Raw genomic sequence first — 19,742 nt, 5'->3', positions numbered from 1 at the left:
TGTGATATATGACAGAACTGTTGTGAAGAATGTTCCTGAATATGTACACATGTCAAAACTAGTGAATAAAATAAAATGTATGTTGGGGGAAGCAAAATCAGTATAAAAATTCAAGGAGTCGAGGCTAGAATCATAAATAAAAGATCTAAGCAAAAGTTCAAGGCAAATATTTTACATATTGTACTGAGATTATATATATACACATATATACACACACATATATAGTTTTATTTAAGACAATTTATTGATAGGAAATTCAGTAAAAAGGCTTATGTACAACAAAATCATTGTCTATTTGGGGAAAAAACTTCAGTTGATGGGTTTCTCTTTTCCAGTGAATGGGGAAGACTATCCAGTAACTTATTTCTCATTACAATATCAGCAGAACATGACAAGAAGGCCTCCTCCAAATTCTACAATAAGATGAAAATTGCTTACAAAAGCAAAATTTAGACCCTATGGACTGTGAGCAATTTGCACGTTTGCTGTAAAACAAATACAATATATCCAAACTATTCAAAAGGGAGTAATAACATTTACTAAAGTGAGAATCTTATTTTTATGGGAAGGATAATTTACCATGTAAAAATAAATACACTTCTGGGAGAGAAGTAATTTTTAATGTACATGTTAGAAATAAAATACTCAATATTTGTCAAATATCACTTAAAATGCTGCAGAGAAATTTTCCTGGAAGTGATAGGAAAAGTTTGAAGAACTACATTTCTTTCCGGTAGCTATATTATCCAATATAGAAATTAATATAAATAAAAAAAATTTGAAATAGTTTTTGATGATGAGGAAAATTAACATGACACTATTTTCATATAAATCTCTTTCATAAAAATCGTCTTTCTTTTTAAATGAAGGTGAGAAATTTTTAAGCTGTGATTTTCTATTAAATATAGTTGAATCTCATCTTTCATCTTTGGAGATGCAAAAGATTATTATTTTCTTTCATTCAATTTATGAAAGTTAGGCTAGTAGAATTTCCCACAGTCGCCTTTTGATTATTTGGGATCCAAACTATTTTTGTTAAAACAAGGTTAACGGATTGAGGAGGAAATTATCTTTTTAAAAATCTTCTCTTTCAATAAACAATTTTAGAAACTTACTGTAAACCTTAAACATCTTAATTTTATTTGCTTATAGAAATGTATATTTCATTCAGTTGATGTTAACTTTACTTTCAAGAAATTAATTTTCCATAAATGTGTTTTTATCCAAGTCATATATTTGCTATAGTAGTAGTTCTATAAGCCTGACATTAGCCATTCAAAGTGATTTTCAGAAATCAGAAATTAAAATTGGTACACTATTTCTTTTTATAATACTCTTTGAGAAGAATTCGACACATTCTACAAAATTTCCTTTCACTTGTCCTAAAGTGCCCCTTGATACAACACTGCCTGGTGTCTGCCTATAAGTCTTCTGGCTTCCCAATCACATAATTAATTTCTAGTCCTTTTCAGTGATGCCTTCTTATTTCCAGTCAGTTTCTTATTTTAAAAAAAAATTATTTATTTTAAAGAATTGTAGTAAAATACATGTGATACAAAATTTACCATTTTAACCACTTTTAAGTGTACTCTTCGGTGACATTAAGCATCTCATTTTCTTTTCCCATAGCGAAGCAACAATTCCTCTGACTTCCTAAATCAGGTAGCAGGATGAGTCTTCTCAAGAAAGTAACTTGGTCATAGACTAAGAGATGATGAAAAGAGTTTGGGAAATCAAGCTGAGGCTTTTGCTTTGATTTGCTGGCTTGCTAGGGGGTTCTAGAGATTTTAAAAAACCCCTCATAATTGCTGAGGATTATTAGATAAATATTGGTGTAAATTGTTGAAGATGAAAGTGCTAAGAGCTTAAAGGGATTCAACCCTTGTAAAAGGGCTTAGGAAAAGGTATTTATTTATCTTTTGAGCACTTTCAGGTGAAGTTGATGTATCTTCCCCTTAAGTAATGAACTCCAATTTGTACTTAAAAAAATTCTACCCCTCAATTAATTGTTTGTTGACTATTTATTAATATGTACATATGTCTCTCTAACATTTTCCCCAGTAGATACAAAGCTCTGTCATCAGTTTTACCCTCAATTAAATGATCTAGATTATAAAATGTTTACTATGAATAACTCTTGAGTACTAGTTACTCTTAACAATTTAGAGTTCCTTCTTAACTCATTGTCTTACTCAATACTCACAAATTCCTTTATTCAAAGACCACTAAACAGTCTTGGTAAAGGTTAATATGATTATAACCATCTGGCCAATTATTGGTTCATTTTGTATAATTATAATTTTCATATTCTACTTGGCAGGGATTGAATATGGAACTGGAAAACAGTGGCCAATCACAGTGCCTCACTGTTTTCAGGAAGTCAAAGACATTTATGATGTGACATTGTATTCAGAAATGACATGCCTGTTAGTAAATATTGCATATCATCATCAGAGGGCCATATGGAACACGATAGAGATGCTGAAGAAAAGATTTGATGATACGAATTGATTTGATTATGGTGGGGAAACTATGTTAATATTATTATTTCTCCAGACAACATCAACATGTCACGTTATGGAATCAGATGCAGACGATAAATGTTAATTGAGCCTTACTAGGTGTTAAAAATTATAAACAGCCTTAGCTCTCCTACTGGTTTTATCTGGGCAACTTCACCTTTGTGTCTCTAGGTTTCTCATCAGTTAACTAAGGCTAATAATAAGCATATCATATATTTCTGTAAGGCTCTAGTGAAATAATATTTGTGACAATGTTAGTAAACTTCCAAGCTCCACATGACGGTTAATTCTTATGGTTGTTAAAATCTTTTAAGAAGATAGTATAAAGCAATAGAAAAAGAACAAAAGAAGTTGGCAGTTTAGTTATGTTTTCTTTGCCATTCTCTAGCCTCATGGTTTTGGTGATGTCAGTTAACTTTTGTAATCTTGCCAACCTCAGATGATCAAATGAAGATATTTGGGCGAATCCTTTTTTAACTTTACTTAATAACATATGTAATTCTTATTAAAGGTTAATTGCTAAAGGACAAGATGTGCCATTATCTATTCTTAAATGATTCTCTTGCTTGAATCGTGCTAAAGGGGTATCAGAGAGAAAGGACAATGGTAATGATATGAATTGAATATGCTTGCTTTTCGTTCTCCAGTGCAAATGCTGGCCTGGATTCCAGCTGAAGGATGATGGTAAAACATGTGTAGACATTGATGAATGCTCTTTGGGCTTTCCGTGTAGCCAGCAATGCATCAATACGTACGGGACCTACAAGTGCCTCTGTACAGATGGATATGAAATACAACCTGGTAACCCAAATGGATGCAAATCACTCTCAGGTATCGAACTGAACTTGTCCACTGATGCAACCTCAGTTATACACATGGATCCTGCATTGTATAGTCATTCTTTTTGAATTCACTCCTCTTTGCTGTTTCTGTGAAATCAAAATTCTTTCCTACTTACCTTGATACGGGAATCTGTCACTCTGATTTTGTGTGCTGTCCACCAACTGCTCTGTTTGTAATAACACCGCATTATAGTCTTCTGAATTATTTAGTGTTTTCTAGCTTTTGAGAGTGCTCACAAGTAAGAACTATCTCTAGCACTGCTTCCTGCTGAATCACAGGTTCTTAGCAACAGGTTTGGCCAAGACTATTGAAGAGCCCATTGTGGCAGTGTTGTAATAGTTTTTCCTTCTCTCCTACACCACACGCATTCATACATGCATGCCAAGGAGAACAATAGGTCAATGATGATAGTAATAATGGTGACAACAATAACAATAAATCAGTTATGTAAAACTATTTGAATTCTTTCAGTGATTCAGCAAATATTATTAAACTTCTGTTTGTTTCAAGCAATGTGCTTGACTTCGTAAATTAGAAAATTCAGTAAAACATGGCCCATAACTTAAAAAATATTGTAAGTCATGAGAGGAGAAAATCAGACATGTTAAAATGATACAAAGCAATATATAATAATGAATGTTAAAATGGGCAAAATAGTGGTAGATAAGGTATCTCTATCCTCCTTATGTCATTTTTGAGGATAATGAATTACATAGCATTACCTGTTTCTCATATATATGTATCTTGGTGACAATGTTTAAAACTTTAGATGTTTTCTTATCTAAATACCTGGGACAGGAATTATAAAATTATTTTTTAACAGGTTAAAACTTTGCACATTATGCAGAAAAAAATAACTTGTTTCAACTTTTATTCCACTTTTACTTCTTTTTGGAATATTTATCTATGAATCTATTTGTGTATTATTTGGAGCTCATTGTTTTATTTGCCAACATACCTGTTTTTGGCCAGCTAACTGTTCGACACATCATGCATTTAGTGACATGGAATAAGGAGAAGAGATAAAATCTAAAAAACTACTCAATGTTTCCATTACTTTAAACCTTTCATAGAGAATCGTGCAAAGGAGATGAATGCTAATCATTATAATTTGGGTCTTGCTATAGCATGTAGCCATGCTGTAGTTGTTTCCAATTAGCAATAATAATGAGAAGCTAATAAAAATTTTGATACAAAAAATATGCTCTTGAAGTGGAAATCTTTTGCTAAGGAGAGGCTAGATTTTTCCCAACGTTACTGAAGTATAATTGACAAATGACATTGTCTAACTTTAAGGTGTAGGACTTGTTGATTTGATACACTTATATACTGCAGTATGATTACCACTGTAGTGGTAGCTATATCCCCATCACTTCACATAATTATGATTTCTTTTTTGTGGTGAGAACATTTAAGATCTACTCTCTTAGCAGCCATGTATATAGTACAGTGTTATCTGTAATCACAATGAAGTGCATTAGATCCCCAGAGCTTATTTATTTTCTGACTGAAAGTTTATATTCTTTAATCAACATCTCCCCATTTCCCTCACTCTTCAGACCCTGGGAACCACCAGTCAATTCTATGAGTTTGGCATTTTTAGATTCCCCATATAAGTGATATCATATAGTATTTGTCTTTCTCTGTCTGACATATTTCACTTAGCATAATATCCTTGAGTACCATCCAAGTTGTCACAAATGACAGGATTTTATTCTTCCTCGTGGTTGAATAATATTCCATTCCATTCCATGTTCCTTATCCATTCATCCATTGACAGACAGTTTGTGTCCATACCTTGGCTATTGTGAATAATGCTGCAATAAACATGGCTGTGCAGATATATCTTTGATACTCCGTTTTTGTTTCCTTTGGATATATACCCAGAAGTGAGATTGCTGGATCATGTGGTAGTTCTACTTTTAATTTGTTGAGGAACCTCCATACTGTTTCCATAGTGGCTGCACCAATTTACATTTCCACCAATAGTGCACAAGTGTTCCCTTTTTTCCACATCCTTGCCGACACTTATCTCTTGTCTTTTTGGTGATAGCCATTCTAACAGATGTGGGGTACTATCTCATTGTGATTTGATTTGCTTTTTCCTGTGATTTGTGATGTTAAGCATCTTTTCATGTACCTGTTGGCCGTTTGTATGTCTTCTTTGGAAAAAAATATCTATTCATTTCCTCTGCCCAGTTTTTAATCAGATTGTTTATTGATTTGTATGAGTTCTTTATATATTTTGGATATTAACCCCTTATCAGATACATGGTTTGTAAGTATTTTCTCCCATTCTGTAGGTTATCTTTTAATTATGTTGATTTTTCTTATGCTGTACAGAAGCTTTTTAGTTTGATATAGTCTTACTTACTTATTTTTGCCTTTATTGCTTGTGCTTTTTGTGTTATATTCAAAAAGTCATTACCAAGGCATATGTCAAGGAACTTTTTCCCTATGTTTTTTTCTAGAAGTTTTATGGTTTCTGGTCTTACATTTAAGTTGTAAAGAATAGAACTGCCTAAGTATTGAGGTAGAATGTGACTGATTAATTTTATATTTTTTCATGTAGAACTGTATTGGCAGAGATGGCAAGGCACCTTCAACTTGACAGCTGACTCTGTCGAGTAGGGTTCTGCGTCTCAGTTTAGCCTCAATAGGAAGACTGGAATCATTGATTAGCACACTGCCATCACTGATGGAAAGGGATGTCCAGCATGTGCGACACACATTTCTAATCCCTGACATACAGTATGCTAAAATATAAATATAGTACTCTACATATTAGATATTTACGGTGAAACTAAAGGAGGAAAAAAGTAATAATTTTGAACATAAATTAAACAAAGGGAACAATAACTCTGTAAAATGAATTATTTACAATAACATCCACATTAAATTACATAAAATGACTACTTTTTTCATTGCTTTTTCTAATTTCTGCTGACATTATATTTGCTTACCTGGCAACTATGTATATGAATACATTTTAGAAACAAAGATATTTAAAAAGAGTTTGAACACAATTTTTATTGAATTGATTTAAGATTATAGCAATCAAGAATGTAGTCAAATTGACTTTAAATTACTCAGATATATGTTCAAATAACTATGCTATACAAAACTTTCTGAATATCTTTTATTTAAGAATACAGTTTGTTTCCAAATAAATTCTGAGCAGAAAACCGAATCTAAAGATTTATATGATCTTCATATATATGGAGCATGGTCATATTCTTATTATTATCTTTCCTAAATTCTAGAACATATGAGATTCTAAAACATGTTAGTCAAACTATCAGCAGGAAATAAAGACTATTAAAGGATTAAAAAATAAATCTCATGAGGAAAGGTAAAATTAATAGACAAAGATTCTAGAACCTGGAGTTCAGAAATTATTTAAGAAAAGCCCCCAAACAGATGAGCAAAGTTTATGTATGCAATGACACTCTTGGCCTTCACTAAAGTTGTTCTGAGAATATAAGTTGGTTATTTGATGATAAAGAATTTTCTGATTATATGAATGTTTAGCTGTACTGTAGGTTTCTTAGATAGGTGTAGATTATCCTTTTCTGAAATTAATTTAAAAATCAGTTTATAACAGCAGATATTTTCCACTAATTTCAAATAAATTAGATATTTTAATGTTCAAGAAAATTAAGAGAAAGAGAAGGATTTAGAATCATCTAGATTTCTGTACTGCATGAGTATATGCTATCCTTTCATTTAATTATCAACTGAGGAGCTCAGTATGAGTTTTTAACCATTAATCTACCAGAGGGCACTGCATTTGAATTTACATTGCTGCAGAAACTAAACTGAAACTAAGCAGAGTTGAAAATCATGAATATTGAATGTCTAATATGTTTTTTTGTCTTGGTGTTTAGATGAAGAACCTTTTCTAATTCTTGCTGATCATCATGAGATAAGGAAAATTAGCACTGATGGCTCCAACTACACACTTTTAAAACAGGTATGACATTCTTATGATGATTTCATAATATTTGATATGGTCACTCAGATATACATTAGAGCTGTAGAAATATTTCACAATTAGAATTGATGAAGCACTTATTCATGGATACATGCATGTATGTATATGAGATTACCATAAACTTTTTGTTTGAATTGTCTAGGTGATGCTCCCAACTTGTCACATCAGACTATATCAAAGAAAGTAAAAGATGCAGACTATAATGAACACAAGGAAAAAACTATGTTAAGCATAACTAGATTAGAGAAAGCATAAAATTCTCTTTTAAGGTATTTTGCGCATTACCCAAATTGGTTTTTTCCCTCTTGGGATTTAAAAATAAACGCCTTTTCTGGAACTTCAAGTTTCTGCTCATAGAACCAGGAAATAAAATGAGATTGATGATCCCTTGCCTTTAAAATCTGGAATTAGCAAGGGAGCAAAAGCATGATGTAACCCCGTCATGGTTAAAAGGTTGTGAGGCACATATTTTTAGTCTTCCTCTCTTCATCCCTCAACCCAGCCACTTTAAGAGAATCTGCACTCATCTGTTTTGACGCTTGAACCTATTGTCAGAGTTTATTCATATATGTTATTTAAGATGAAAAGATATGATCTCCATTTTTATGACAAGATAGAAAACTGTGAATTGCTCATCTCAACTTTTTTCTTCCAGTCTGCAGTGGAGATAGCATAAAATCAAATCATTAAAAATAGAGTGATTACTATATGGATTAGAGAAATCACAGTTATAGCATATTTTTAGTTGTCAGGAGACATAGCTTCCTTGGAAAGATTTAGTTTTGTCTTTCCTGCTACAAAATTCTCTTTGCCCCCATACTGTATAATAGTGACATGAATATGTGAAAGCACTGCCTAGAACAAATGTGCCAAAAATGGCGATATTTCTTGTTTCCATAGCATGTTTATACCAGTGTTAGCCATAGATGAAGAAGGCCATTCATGCGGTGATTTTCAGCACCGTAAAGAATACTTACTTAACTAAAATTATGTTTGCCACCTACTGATGGATTTCTCCACTGCTAGTATGAGTTTCATTCATTTTGCTTAAGGATTTACTCTAAAGTGCAAATGTTCATTAGCAAATGTGATATTGACTCTTCCTGACAGAGTTTGATTTTCCAGCTTTTTTCTAAGTCATAGATCGAAAATGAAAATTTCACATTAAAATCCAGATTTCTGGCTACTCATGAAAACATAGGAAGGTGTAGCACTGCTGGGCTCACATCCCTGAATAGCCACAATCCAAGCTGTGTAGCAGCTGCCATTTTGACATAAAGCCCACGCCTTGCAATTCACTGGAGTCCTCGAACTTTCCGTGTGCTTACCACTTGCATACCTGCCGTATTTGTGAATGTCTGTGAGGTTTACAGTCTTACCTTTCACTTTGGAGTGTGCCACAACATTTGCTGTATCCTACTGCCTTTCTCTCTAATTCTGGAACTTAGGAGATGGGTTAAATGTAAGATATTTTCATGTTATTTATAAAAACGCAACAGAAATCTATTTAAAGTATAAGAATTAGACAACTATCTCTTTAAGAGGTGAATAATATAAGAGAAGTATCGTTAGGGAGAAAGTTTAAAATATACATACCTGCTTTAAAATGGAAAATTTTTTGCTTCCAAAATGGTTTTCTACATTATTTAACTTAATTTAATTCTTTTTTTTTGTGCAGTTAAATTTTAAGCTTGTATCAAACTTACAAAATATTGAAAATGATCTCCTGGGGCTGGCCTGGTGGTGTAGTGATTAAGTTTGTGCACTCCACTTTGGCAGACCAAGGTTCATGGGTTTGGATCCTGAGTGTGGACCTACACACCGCTCATCAAGCCATGCTGTGGTGGCATCCCACACACAAAATAGAGGAAATATTGGCACAGACGTTAGCTTAGGGACAATCTTCCTCAAGCAAAAAAAAGTAGGAAGATGGGCAACAGATGTTGGCTCAGGGCCAATCTTCCTCACCCCAAAAAACCCAAAAAAAGAAAAAAGAAAAAAATAAAATGATCTTTCTCTTGAGTATTTCTCCACATCCTCTCTAAGCCTCTCTATACCCTCAAAGTTAGGTGCACTGGCTGCTGATTTCCTTCTATGGTCTCTGGAACAGGGACACGATTATTTTCTCTCTACTAGGTTTCGTCTTTTAACATTTCTTCCTTTTAGACTGTGCTATCTTAAAGAGAGAAAGTTCTCTCTTTAGACTACCCTATTTATAAGCTCAGCTAAACCACAAATTTAACTCAGGCAGCAACAATATTTATTGACTTCATGAAAGAACTACAACAGAGCTTCAATGATAGCTTCTTGCTTTATTTCCAACTCCGTGCCTCAGGATATTTTTGCTGATATTCCTTTTGTTGCTTTTCATGACTAATATGCTATCAGAGATTGTTCTTAATGGAACAAAATGGGTTTTTGCTCTATACATCATTTAAGTCTATACCTAAACACTTTAATGCACACTTTCAGATAGCACTTTTTTTCCTGGTGGTATCATTTTAGACTATTGCCAATCACTAGTATCTAAATGGGGGTAAATGTCAGGCAATTTCTTAGTGTAGTATTTATGGAAATGAAGAGGGAGTGAGGAAGATGAGAAAGCTCATGAGAACTCTGAACACTTGTGTCTTTGGAGAGTGTTTGTTAATGGTGACCACTGAATAAGGAAATAGAGACCCAAAAAACTGAAGACAAGCCTTACATCTGGTTTTCCCTGTGGTCTGCTAAGAATGTATCATTTCTCTCAAGAATATTTTCAGCCACAATTTCATCATAGTGTTATAGAAATTTTCAACGAGTTCTATGCAGTAGAAACCTTTTTTCTCCTTCAGAGATTTTGTGTCCATATGCAAAATAAAGTAGAAAATGGAAGTAATTATCTATCCATATTCTCTGTCAGTCAAAATAAATGAAAAGACAACATCTTTGCCTTAATTATTTGGGAATTTTGTGTGTAGGTGATTAGGAAGAACAATTTACCCTAATATCTTGAGTTTTATTACATTTGTTGTAGTCAGTAATAATCTCCTGAAGCTTTATAGCATAAAATTATAACAACTGGTATAATTTTTTTACCCTATATATTTTAAAACATAGTTGTAACTATGGCAGCTATAACATAAATTCATACACTACTTTTAGAAACTGCACTTTAATAATATGGATTTTAGAAATTAAAATTAATCAAGTAGCTTCCCAATATGTTATCCAATTCAATTCTAACAGTGCCTTTTATTCCAGTAAAATTGTATAGAGAAAGAAAACACAGTTTCCTAAATTAGTCATCTTGAACCAAAGGGTGCAAATCTTCAGCTATAGAAATGAAAGAAGCAAATAGGATTTTGATGAAACCGATTTTCAGCTCTGAAACCACTGGGATGACTCTAGTTTTTAGACAGTATTTTGACCATGTCCTTGGCTGTTTTAATGTTCCTTTTGTATGATTCTGCAAAGAGGGAATTGCACTGTTTTCTGTGGGGATTAAGGGAAAAGCTGTAGAAAAATGACCAGCTTGGCTTGATAGATATGTCAGAATTCAGGACTTCAATTCCTCTGCATTCACAGCTTTAATTTATTGTGGTTGACTTGCTAAATTTGGCATTGGATTTTCATTATCTAAATTGATTATTGTAAAGAAAGGAATAGGATAATTCTTCCATGACAGGGGATTGTGGGTAAATCTTTGCCAAAGTAAGAGACAAATTTCTCTCTACCTTTCCCCTATAAAGCTCTAATTTATCCATTTGAATTGCCAGGCTGTCACAGAATCCTAACTCATTTGCCTTATTCCTCTGATGAAAAAAGCATTTGAACAGAAAGGATGTTGTCAGCTACTATTGAAATGAATTTATTAAACCCTCTACAGAACTTGAAATATATTCAGTTTATATTTTAGAACCTTCATTTTACATAGACAACTTCCTAGATATGTATGCTTAAGTGCATTTGGTTTGAGTCCTCCAGTTTTTAGCATATGAATAAATATTTAATGAATCTTTTGAATCAGCGACTGAATTTTAGTTGGGTTTTTCTAGCATTTATAGTCATTATTCTTGATTAGTAATGTTGTCAGTAGGAAGTATACTTGCATTTATTCATCTAGAGGGAGTGAGGAATTTACACCGAATCATGTTTACTCCTTGTATCTCTTGTTAATGACCAACGGCATGCAATTCTGTAGAATTGGGCTATTTCAAGTTAACTTTGTAATTAGAAGCTGAAGAAAAAGAGATTGGCCATGTTAAACCAAATAAAAGCATAAGAACCTATGATTTTAACACCATCCCCGCTAGAATTTAGCACTGCTGAGAGAAGAAAAAAGTCAATATTTGCTAGAACCCTTTCTGAGTTGATTCTATACATAGGCCATCCTTAGTCCTAGGGATTGTTAGAAAGAAATAAAATCTGAAGAGTAATGATTTAGTCTTGGCCTGAGTCTTATAAAGAACTATATAAATCTAATGCAGTATTATTATTATCAAATTCCAAATTTTGAAAATAGATATTGTCACTGAAATCAGATGTGGGAATTACCATGCTTCCTCTCCCTCCTTCCCCAAAATAACCAAAGCAAACAAAAAAACCTATCTCACTGAAGATGCTAATTCTTATCTAGAGGGGTGCAGCTACTCATAAATGATCCCTAAAACAATCTGAGACTTAACTACAACTTTGGGATGAATATTGATGTAAAAAAGCTTACATCAGATATAAAGACATGGCACAGATATCTTAGGATTTGCCAAGTGTCTATTATTTTTTAATCCATAAGCATTTATATATTAATAAACTATTCAAACCTTAAAATGAGTCAACACAATTGAAATCCTGATCCAAGTATTTTTAGTCCATTGGGGTAGTGAATCTATGGGCCCTGATAATAGGTCAGACTTAAACTAATCCCTAAGCAATCATTTAAACAATTCAACAACTGAGAAGATTCCCGCATCCTGATGTACAATCCTCAAATCAAATGAGACGGCGGAAACGCCAAACCCACGAGCTGTAGCATCTAGACACCCATCAGCTGAATTCGTGTTCAGTTTTGTTACCTGCTAAAAAATGCATAATGGTGAGTCTGAAGGGAAGCATTTCCTCACATCTCCACCTCGTGGAATACAAAGATGTTGACCACCCTGTTCCTCTTTGGTCAAAAACTCATGTAAGGTTATAACTTTTAACTTCTAATATGGCACTGTGTTGCCTACGGGACCACTTGAAGCATGAAAAAAAAAAAAAGAAGCAGCTCATTTATGTTGTTCAGACAAAAGCTTTTGTGGAAAGTAAAATTTCTAAAGCTTGTTTTCTGACTTTTATCAGATGGCTATCTAGGGCTCATCTTAAATCTTCTGGGATCTTCTATCTTTCTAATTTAGACGTATGCTCTTCTCTGGCTACTCTACAGAACAAATAATAATGGTATTGAACTTATATTTAATATTAACCAAAAGTGAAAGCCTTTCACTTTATTTCCTTAAAAGCATGTTTCTTTGTTTTTCTTTTACATTACTGGCTATTTGGTTTTGTTTTGTTTTGTTTCTACATTGCTGGCTTTTTACTGAAACCATTATCTAGAAATATTCCAAAAATTTTGTGGCCTACTTGGAAAATATTTTCAAACAAATTATGCAACATCTTAAGTGTATGGCGTAGGGGAAATATAAACATACAATACTTTTAAAAAGAATTGGTGACAAATGCTACCGTAATCACTGTCGCTGTTTAGATTCAAAAGGAGATACTGATTCTTATAAACTCTTAAAACATTTAAAAATAACCTATTAACTATTATTCAAACATATTCTTTTTTATTTTTAGGGATTAAACAACGTTATTGCTATAGACTTTGATTACAGAGAAGAGTTCATCTATTGGATTGATTCTAGCCGACCAAATGGCAGCCGCATAAATAGAATGTGTTTAAATGGAAGTGATATTAAGGTACCTAGATCTTACAATGACGGGATTCTTAAACATTTTATTGGTACGGTTGAATTGAGTAGAAAATGTTTTGGATGGTAATGATATGACCCATAGACTGTATTAGGTTGGTTTGAATTTCACATTATGGTGTTAATATGTACTTTAAAGATGAAATATCAGGCTTTTTTATACCTATGTTTCATTATAACACTATTACTTGCAATAAGATAAAAATCAAACTGAGTAAATAAAATTTGGGACTTTATTCACAACCCTAGAAAATGTGATGGATGCTTTCAGCTTGAATGATTAGTACCTGAGATTCAATTGTGCTGCTTTATATAAAAGGAAAAGTTGTCTGAGAATTTGTAATTGAATAAATTAATTATTGGATTGTAGATAGAAATTATAGCACTATTAAAATTAACCTACTGAAGATAGAAATAATTGAATACATTTGTGTAAAATCATGAATGTTCTGATTAGAAAGTATCATAATTACATACATGTCACATTCTAGATATGAGGCACTATTTCTATGTTATCTTGAATTTTAAAATAAAATTATTTGCATTTTATAAATGCAGTAAAATCTATTATAAAGAAGTTTAAATTTAAGTAGATAGAATCCATCAACTACTTTAACTTTTTTGTATTTATCTATAATATCATACAGAAAGTTTTGGTGAGAATAAGCAATTTTGAAAATGTAAGTGGCATCTTGAAATGTGTATATAAAATGCCAAAACAACCAGTAGGTTGGATTCAAGTGACTCAGAATAACTGTATTTAATGATGATCTGTATAATTAAATATACAGAACAAGGAGCAGATGATTTTTTCTTTTATATTTCTATTCTTTGACAATTTATGTAAAAACTATGAAAGTTACTTTAATCAAACATGAGTATATTTTTTTACAAAACATTTAAAATTTTTGGTCACCTTTATATTTTTTCAAGATGCTTGAATAATTTTTAAAATATATTTAATATTTTAAATATATTTGAATGTAATATTTTAAATATTTCTTCTGCCTTGCCATTACTATCCCATTTCTGCCTTAAATAATGTCATAACATAGGGTCACAAAATGCATCTTTCTTCCCTTGGGACTACTAATTCACTGATTTTCATTTAAATTGTCAGTCATTCCAGTTTTCCAAATTTGGAATTTAGTGGAAAGAAGAAAAGATGCTTTGCAATTCAGTGCAGTAGATTGATGTCATTAATGGCTGCAAATGTTAGTTACTTTTGTTTGCATCTTTACTGTTGATGGCATTAGGGAAAGGATAACTATCAAATTTCATTACTGTTTTGTTGTTTCTAACTGTATAACTATTGGCTTCTATATGGCCCTAAAGTTCAATTGCTTCTTTCACATAGTCCTCAAAGCACTGTGAACTCAGAAATAGCAGCCATAGAGATCAAGAAACTTTGGTTATTTCATATGCATCATATTTGTAAGGACAAAGGCTATATCCTTGTTATATCTGATAGTCACAAGGGTTAGATTTGAGCACAGCAGTTGTATGAGTATAGTTTTACCCCACTTTGGTTAGCTTAAAATACTTAGTGCATGTTCTCACTTGTGCTTTTTTCTCTCATTGAAGTAGATAATTTAGGTAGGGCAAGAGCAATTAAGGGAGTGATGAATGCTCTTGGTATTTCCCCCAGAACCTGTTAAAGATAAATACCAATAACTCTATGTGTGTATGTGTGTGTGTGTGTGTGTGTGTGATAGAATTTTTGCCCCAAATTTTAAGAGGACAGGTAAACTATAATGAAAATGTGATCAACAACTGTGCAGCCATGCAACAGCTTTTTATTTTGGTGTTTCTTTCTTAAACTCATTTGTAATTACTAGGGGCCTAATTACATATTAGGTAATTTCTCACAGACAAGTGAGTAATTTTTTTAGAGTAAATTGTTCTCTGTTTTATGCTTATCTAAATTCCATTACTAATGTTTAAATAGAATTCTATATCTCTGTAAAAATTAAGAAACAATTGCTCAGTTCTTACTCTAGTCATCTACATTGTTAACTTGTTAAATTCTTATTTTGTTAGGTAGTACATAACACAGCCGTCCCCAATGCACTTGCTGTCGACTGGATTGGAAAAAACCTCTATTGGTCTGACACAGAAAAAAGGATTATTGAAGTATCCAAACTCAGTGGCTTATACCCTACTATACTTGTTAGCAAAAGGCTGAAGTTCCCCAGGGACCTGTCTTTAGATCCTCGTGCTGGGTTTGTAACACACATTGAAAATCTTAAATTAAAGATTAAGACTGTGGATTACATTCAATGTGGTAAATCCTGTCCTGTAGGTTTTAACATGGAAACCAACGTAAAGTGTAAATGAGCAGAAATTCTTATTGAGAAACCAAAAATAGAAATGTGACTGTTACAGTGGAAGAAAAAAAATTAAAATGATGGAGTTTTACAGCAAGGATTTTTTAGTTTTAAATGCAACTCTTTTTCTAACTAATCAATAAATGTATGTGGAAATGAATAGAACATACAGATTTTTCCAATTTTAATGCCTTTAACTCTGGGAGGAAAGGCAGAAGAACAAACTCTCAGATCATGTTTTGCAGTATTTGTGGTCATCACAAATATGGATGATATAATTTCTGCCTCACTTTAGAGCAGGAGACTTAAGTAGTAGCCATGAATAATAAATAACAAGGTGTATTATCCATGCATTCTACAGAAAAGGTACAGTGGGAATATTGGGAGAGATTCATAAGGGAGCTGTGTTTCATTTGCATTTCATTGTGAGGATGGAGAACAAGTCACTGTAAGGATCAAGGACAGCAGGCTGGAGATTTCAGTTGAGGAATAAACACACATTAGGGGGTCAAAGCTATCTGGTGTATGTTTGCTAAAGTTCTTTACATTATGACCACTATTATTTACTTTCAATTATGTTGTTTTGGTAGGTAGAGAAGACAATGCTTTTCCTTTTTTTTTTTTTGTACTATAATTTAGTGTGATTACGTACTCTAAAATGATCTCTGTAGAAGTTCAACCTACCCAACACACGTGTTATAACAAATTGAGAGAAAATTTGATTTTGTAAAATACAACACATTCACAGTAGCAAGTATTATGATAACTGTAGAGCTCTAACTTTTCTTATGTCTAAATTAATTTCACGTAATATGTTTCACCACATTACTGGTTTTATCCTATCACATGCAACAATTAGATTTTGCTTCTTCAGAATATATTGTATCTCTGTTTTTTGATCCCTTATGTTTATAGTTGGCAAAGTGATCATGTCATAGCTTATTTTGTAGCTTAATTTTAAACATTAATTTGGGTAAAAGAAGTATCTAGTATGACAAGGCTTGTACTATAAATGCTGTCCTGTTTCAAGGTAATGTGCAAATTTTAACTTTTTGCTATATAATTGTGTAACAATTTTGTTACCATTTAAAATATTTTCTTTACTATAGCACAGATGTTTCAAAAGAGTGTCAATTCTATTTTAACTGAAACAGAGTCACATGAGAGCCTGTTTCTACACCTGTTTCAAGAAATAACAGCCAGATGTACTAAATTTGGCTATCACTGTCATTCGTTCATAAGAATGTGAATATTTTAATTCCTTTGGTATATTATCAGAAGATATTTATTTTAATGTGTCCAAACCATTGTCCTTTTCTTCAAAATCAATAAGCCTGGCTTGGCTTCTCATTTCCTACTATTCAAAATGCTTCATTTTCTAAGAGAAAGAAATACCGCCCTTTGACAATAACAGTCTTGTGGAATTTCCTAGTTGTAAAGCAAAAACCGTATCCTAGCCCAGTGAACACAGCTGAATCTAGCTTGAAGTTTTATTTCTCCCAGGTTACAGTTATTACCCCGTGAACTGAAAGCAACCTTAAGTTATCATCAACATAAACCTATCCATCAAAAGTGTCAATTAAACCAGCGAAGTGTTAAATTATTGTGGATGTTGTGAAAGACTCTCTTGATTTCATTTTTGGATAACATTTGAATTATGATATTGATATGCCATATTATAACCAAAGAAACAGATAAAAATTGGATCTTTTTATGAAACAATTAAAGCCACCTAACAGATAAACAGATTCTAACAGATAAAATTTAATGACACCTTTTGGTTCATGCTGTTTTCCTGGTTCCCCAGGGTGAGACAATAGGGCAACCTGGATTTTAACTTTTATGAGAAGAGCTTCAGGGTGAAAATGCCATAACTGTCTCAAATATTGTGCAATCCTGCTTCAAAAATGGCAGCTTAAATTGTAAGATTATTTAATGTAAATGCAATTGAATTTTTCTCTATCAGATTACCATTGTGATTTGCATATGTTTTGAATATGCCAATACTACTTACCCCTGTTTTCTTAAAACGTGTGATTTCTGTCCTGAAATTTAGCGAGGGATAGGGCAAGGATTCGTTTAATGTAGGATAAAGATCATTGGATCATTTAATGTAATGAAGCAGCTAAACATTTACGAGGTAGCTTGGGGATCCTTTCTGTATTTTTTCTAATGGTATGCAAGTTGTCACAGTATCAATTTGGAGATGGTGGTTAGTAAGAATGGCAAAGAAGATACAAGTACACAGATATCTTCCTGGTTATTACATTTAAGTTCAGCTAAAATCTAATTATCTTAATCATTCCGTTATCTGGTTTAGTTTGGGAATTGTTCTAATTTATCATAAATTTGGGGTAATTAATATAATTTACATTTGATATTTATAAAAGCTGTCATTTATGCAGAAGGTATACGGATATAGATATATAAATTTTAAAATAGAATAGAAAATATAATTAATGTTAAAACTGTGATAGGCATAATTTCATCTTTTTGGTGATTAAGACATCACTTCAAGTTATCATAATAACAGAATGCCATTATGATATGATAAAGTCAAAGTTTGGATGTGACTAGTTAACAGAAAGTAAATTCATCTCATCATTCATTTATTCAACTCATATTTCTTTAGCATTTAGTGTATATCTGGCACTGTTCTAGACAGAAGTATAAAAATAAAAAGCACAATCCCTGCTCCACGTTTTTCAGTCCAGTGTGTAGGCAGATGAGTAAATAACTACAGTGCAGTGCAATAACTCATAAAGGAGGAAAACAGAAAATATTTCTCTCTCAACTGGGGTCAGTAAAAGCTTCCTGGCCAAGACTGGTTCAGTAGGAATTACTCCAGGTAATGTGGAGCACTTCAGAGCAGGAGGTATTTCAGGCAAAAAGAACAAACTCTGGGAAAAATCAAGGACATATAGAAGAGCAGGGCACATCCCAGGAATTGTAAAGAACTCATATGATGAGAACAAATTATTAATAAATAATTGTGGAACTTTGATACCAGTTTACTCTACAAAGTAGAAAAGAGCTAAGAATAAATCAAAACAAAACCAACGCAACAACAACAAGATAAATCTTATGAGGCTTCTGGTTTGGGCAAATAGGTAAGTAGAGGAATGATTTCTCCAGAACATGAGGAATAGAGGAAAAGGGGCAGAGATGAGAAAGGGAAGTGAATAGTTTATAGAGCTATTGGGATTGAGAGTTCTCATATCATAATAATGATACTAAAGATAAGTATGACTTCCTTAGCATTATAGGAATTAGAAAACTATCTCTGACTTTTATGACTTTAGATGCTCATACTGTTACTCAGAGTCTCTGAGAAAGATAAGATTATTGTTATTATTATCCTTATAGTACAGGTAAGAACTTTCAGCCTCAAAATGGCTGACTTTCTCAAGATCATTTAGGTAATAAGGTATTAAACTGAGAATTTAACCCAGTTTTCAAGCTTTGGTTCCATATTTTTTCTTTTACATTACATTGGAATTTCTAGTGATAAAATAATCTTGAATCGTGAGCATGTTTTTTAAGAGCCATCCAAACAAAGCATAAGGAAAAAAACTGTACTTTGCTCCATTTTGACAATTAGCCCTTATACAAAATTTTAAATCAGTATAGATGCCATGAGTTTTTTTGGAAATAAAGAAAACTGTTAATCTTTATAAGCATGTCTTATTTTAAAAGAATATTTTCACTTATTTTCCATTTCTGATAGTCTATTAGCAATACCATGAGAAAATAATACTAGGTGCTATTTTGAATTTGAAATATATTTTAATGAAAATATATTGAAGGACACTTTATATACTTAGTATCTGTATCCATTAGTGCCAACGTGGATAACAGAAGTGCAAATAAATTTGAAAAAGGCACATTTTAAGCTTCTGTATTTTGGCTTATGCTATTCTTTCTTCCTAGAAGGCCCTTCTGCTTTTTCTCCAGATGGAATAACTTCCCTTTTTTCCAACAACAGCAGAAAACATTACTTCCTCTGTGAAACATTCCCCAATTGTGCCTAAGTAGCCATCACATATTGAACATATAATATTATATGACTGTTATTGGTGTAAATATCTGTCTCTCTATCTAG

The 19,742-nt window shown here is 32.5% G+C and overlaps 1 protein-coding gene across 4 annotated transcripts in view; it reads left to right on the top strand.

Annotated features, from left to right (window-relative positions):
* LRP1B (LDL receptor related protein 1B) overlaps window positions 1–19,742 on the top strand; it is a 1,824,802-nt gene that overhangs the window by 1,574,168 nt on the left and 230,892 nt on the right. For all 4 annotated transcript variants that reach the window (XM_070581263.1, XM_070581262.1, XM_070581261.1 and 1 more), the window contains 4 exons: window positions 3,170–3,353; window positions 7,253–7,338; window positions 13,180–13,302; window positions 15,354–15,535. In XM_070581263.1, the coding sequence (XP_070437364.1) occupies window positions 3,170–3,353; window positions 7,253–7,338; window positions 13,180–13,302; window positions 15,354–15,535 (575 nt within the window). The remainder of the gene's footprint in view (window positions 1–3,169; window positions 3,354–7,252; window positions 7,339–13,179; window positions 13,303–15,353; window positions 15,536–19,742) is intronic.

Source organism: Equus przewalskii, chromosome 17, assembly GCF_037783145.1.
Source record: "Equus przewalskii isolate Varuska chromosome 17, EquPr2, whole genome shotgun sequence".
NCBI classification, from domain to species: Eukaryota; Metazoa; Chordata; class Mammalia; order Perissodactyla; family Equidae; genus Equus; species Equus przewalskii.
Note: the sequence above shows the minus strand (reverse complement) of the source record. Positions and strands in the feature narration are given on the sequence as shown.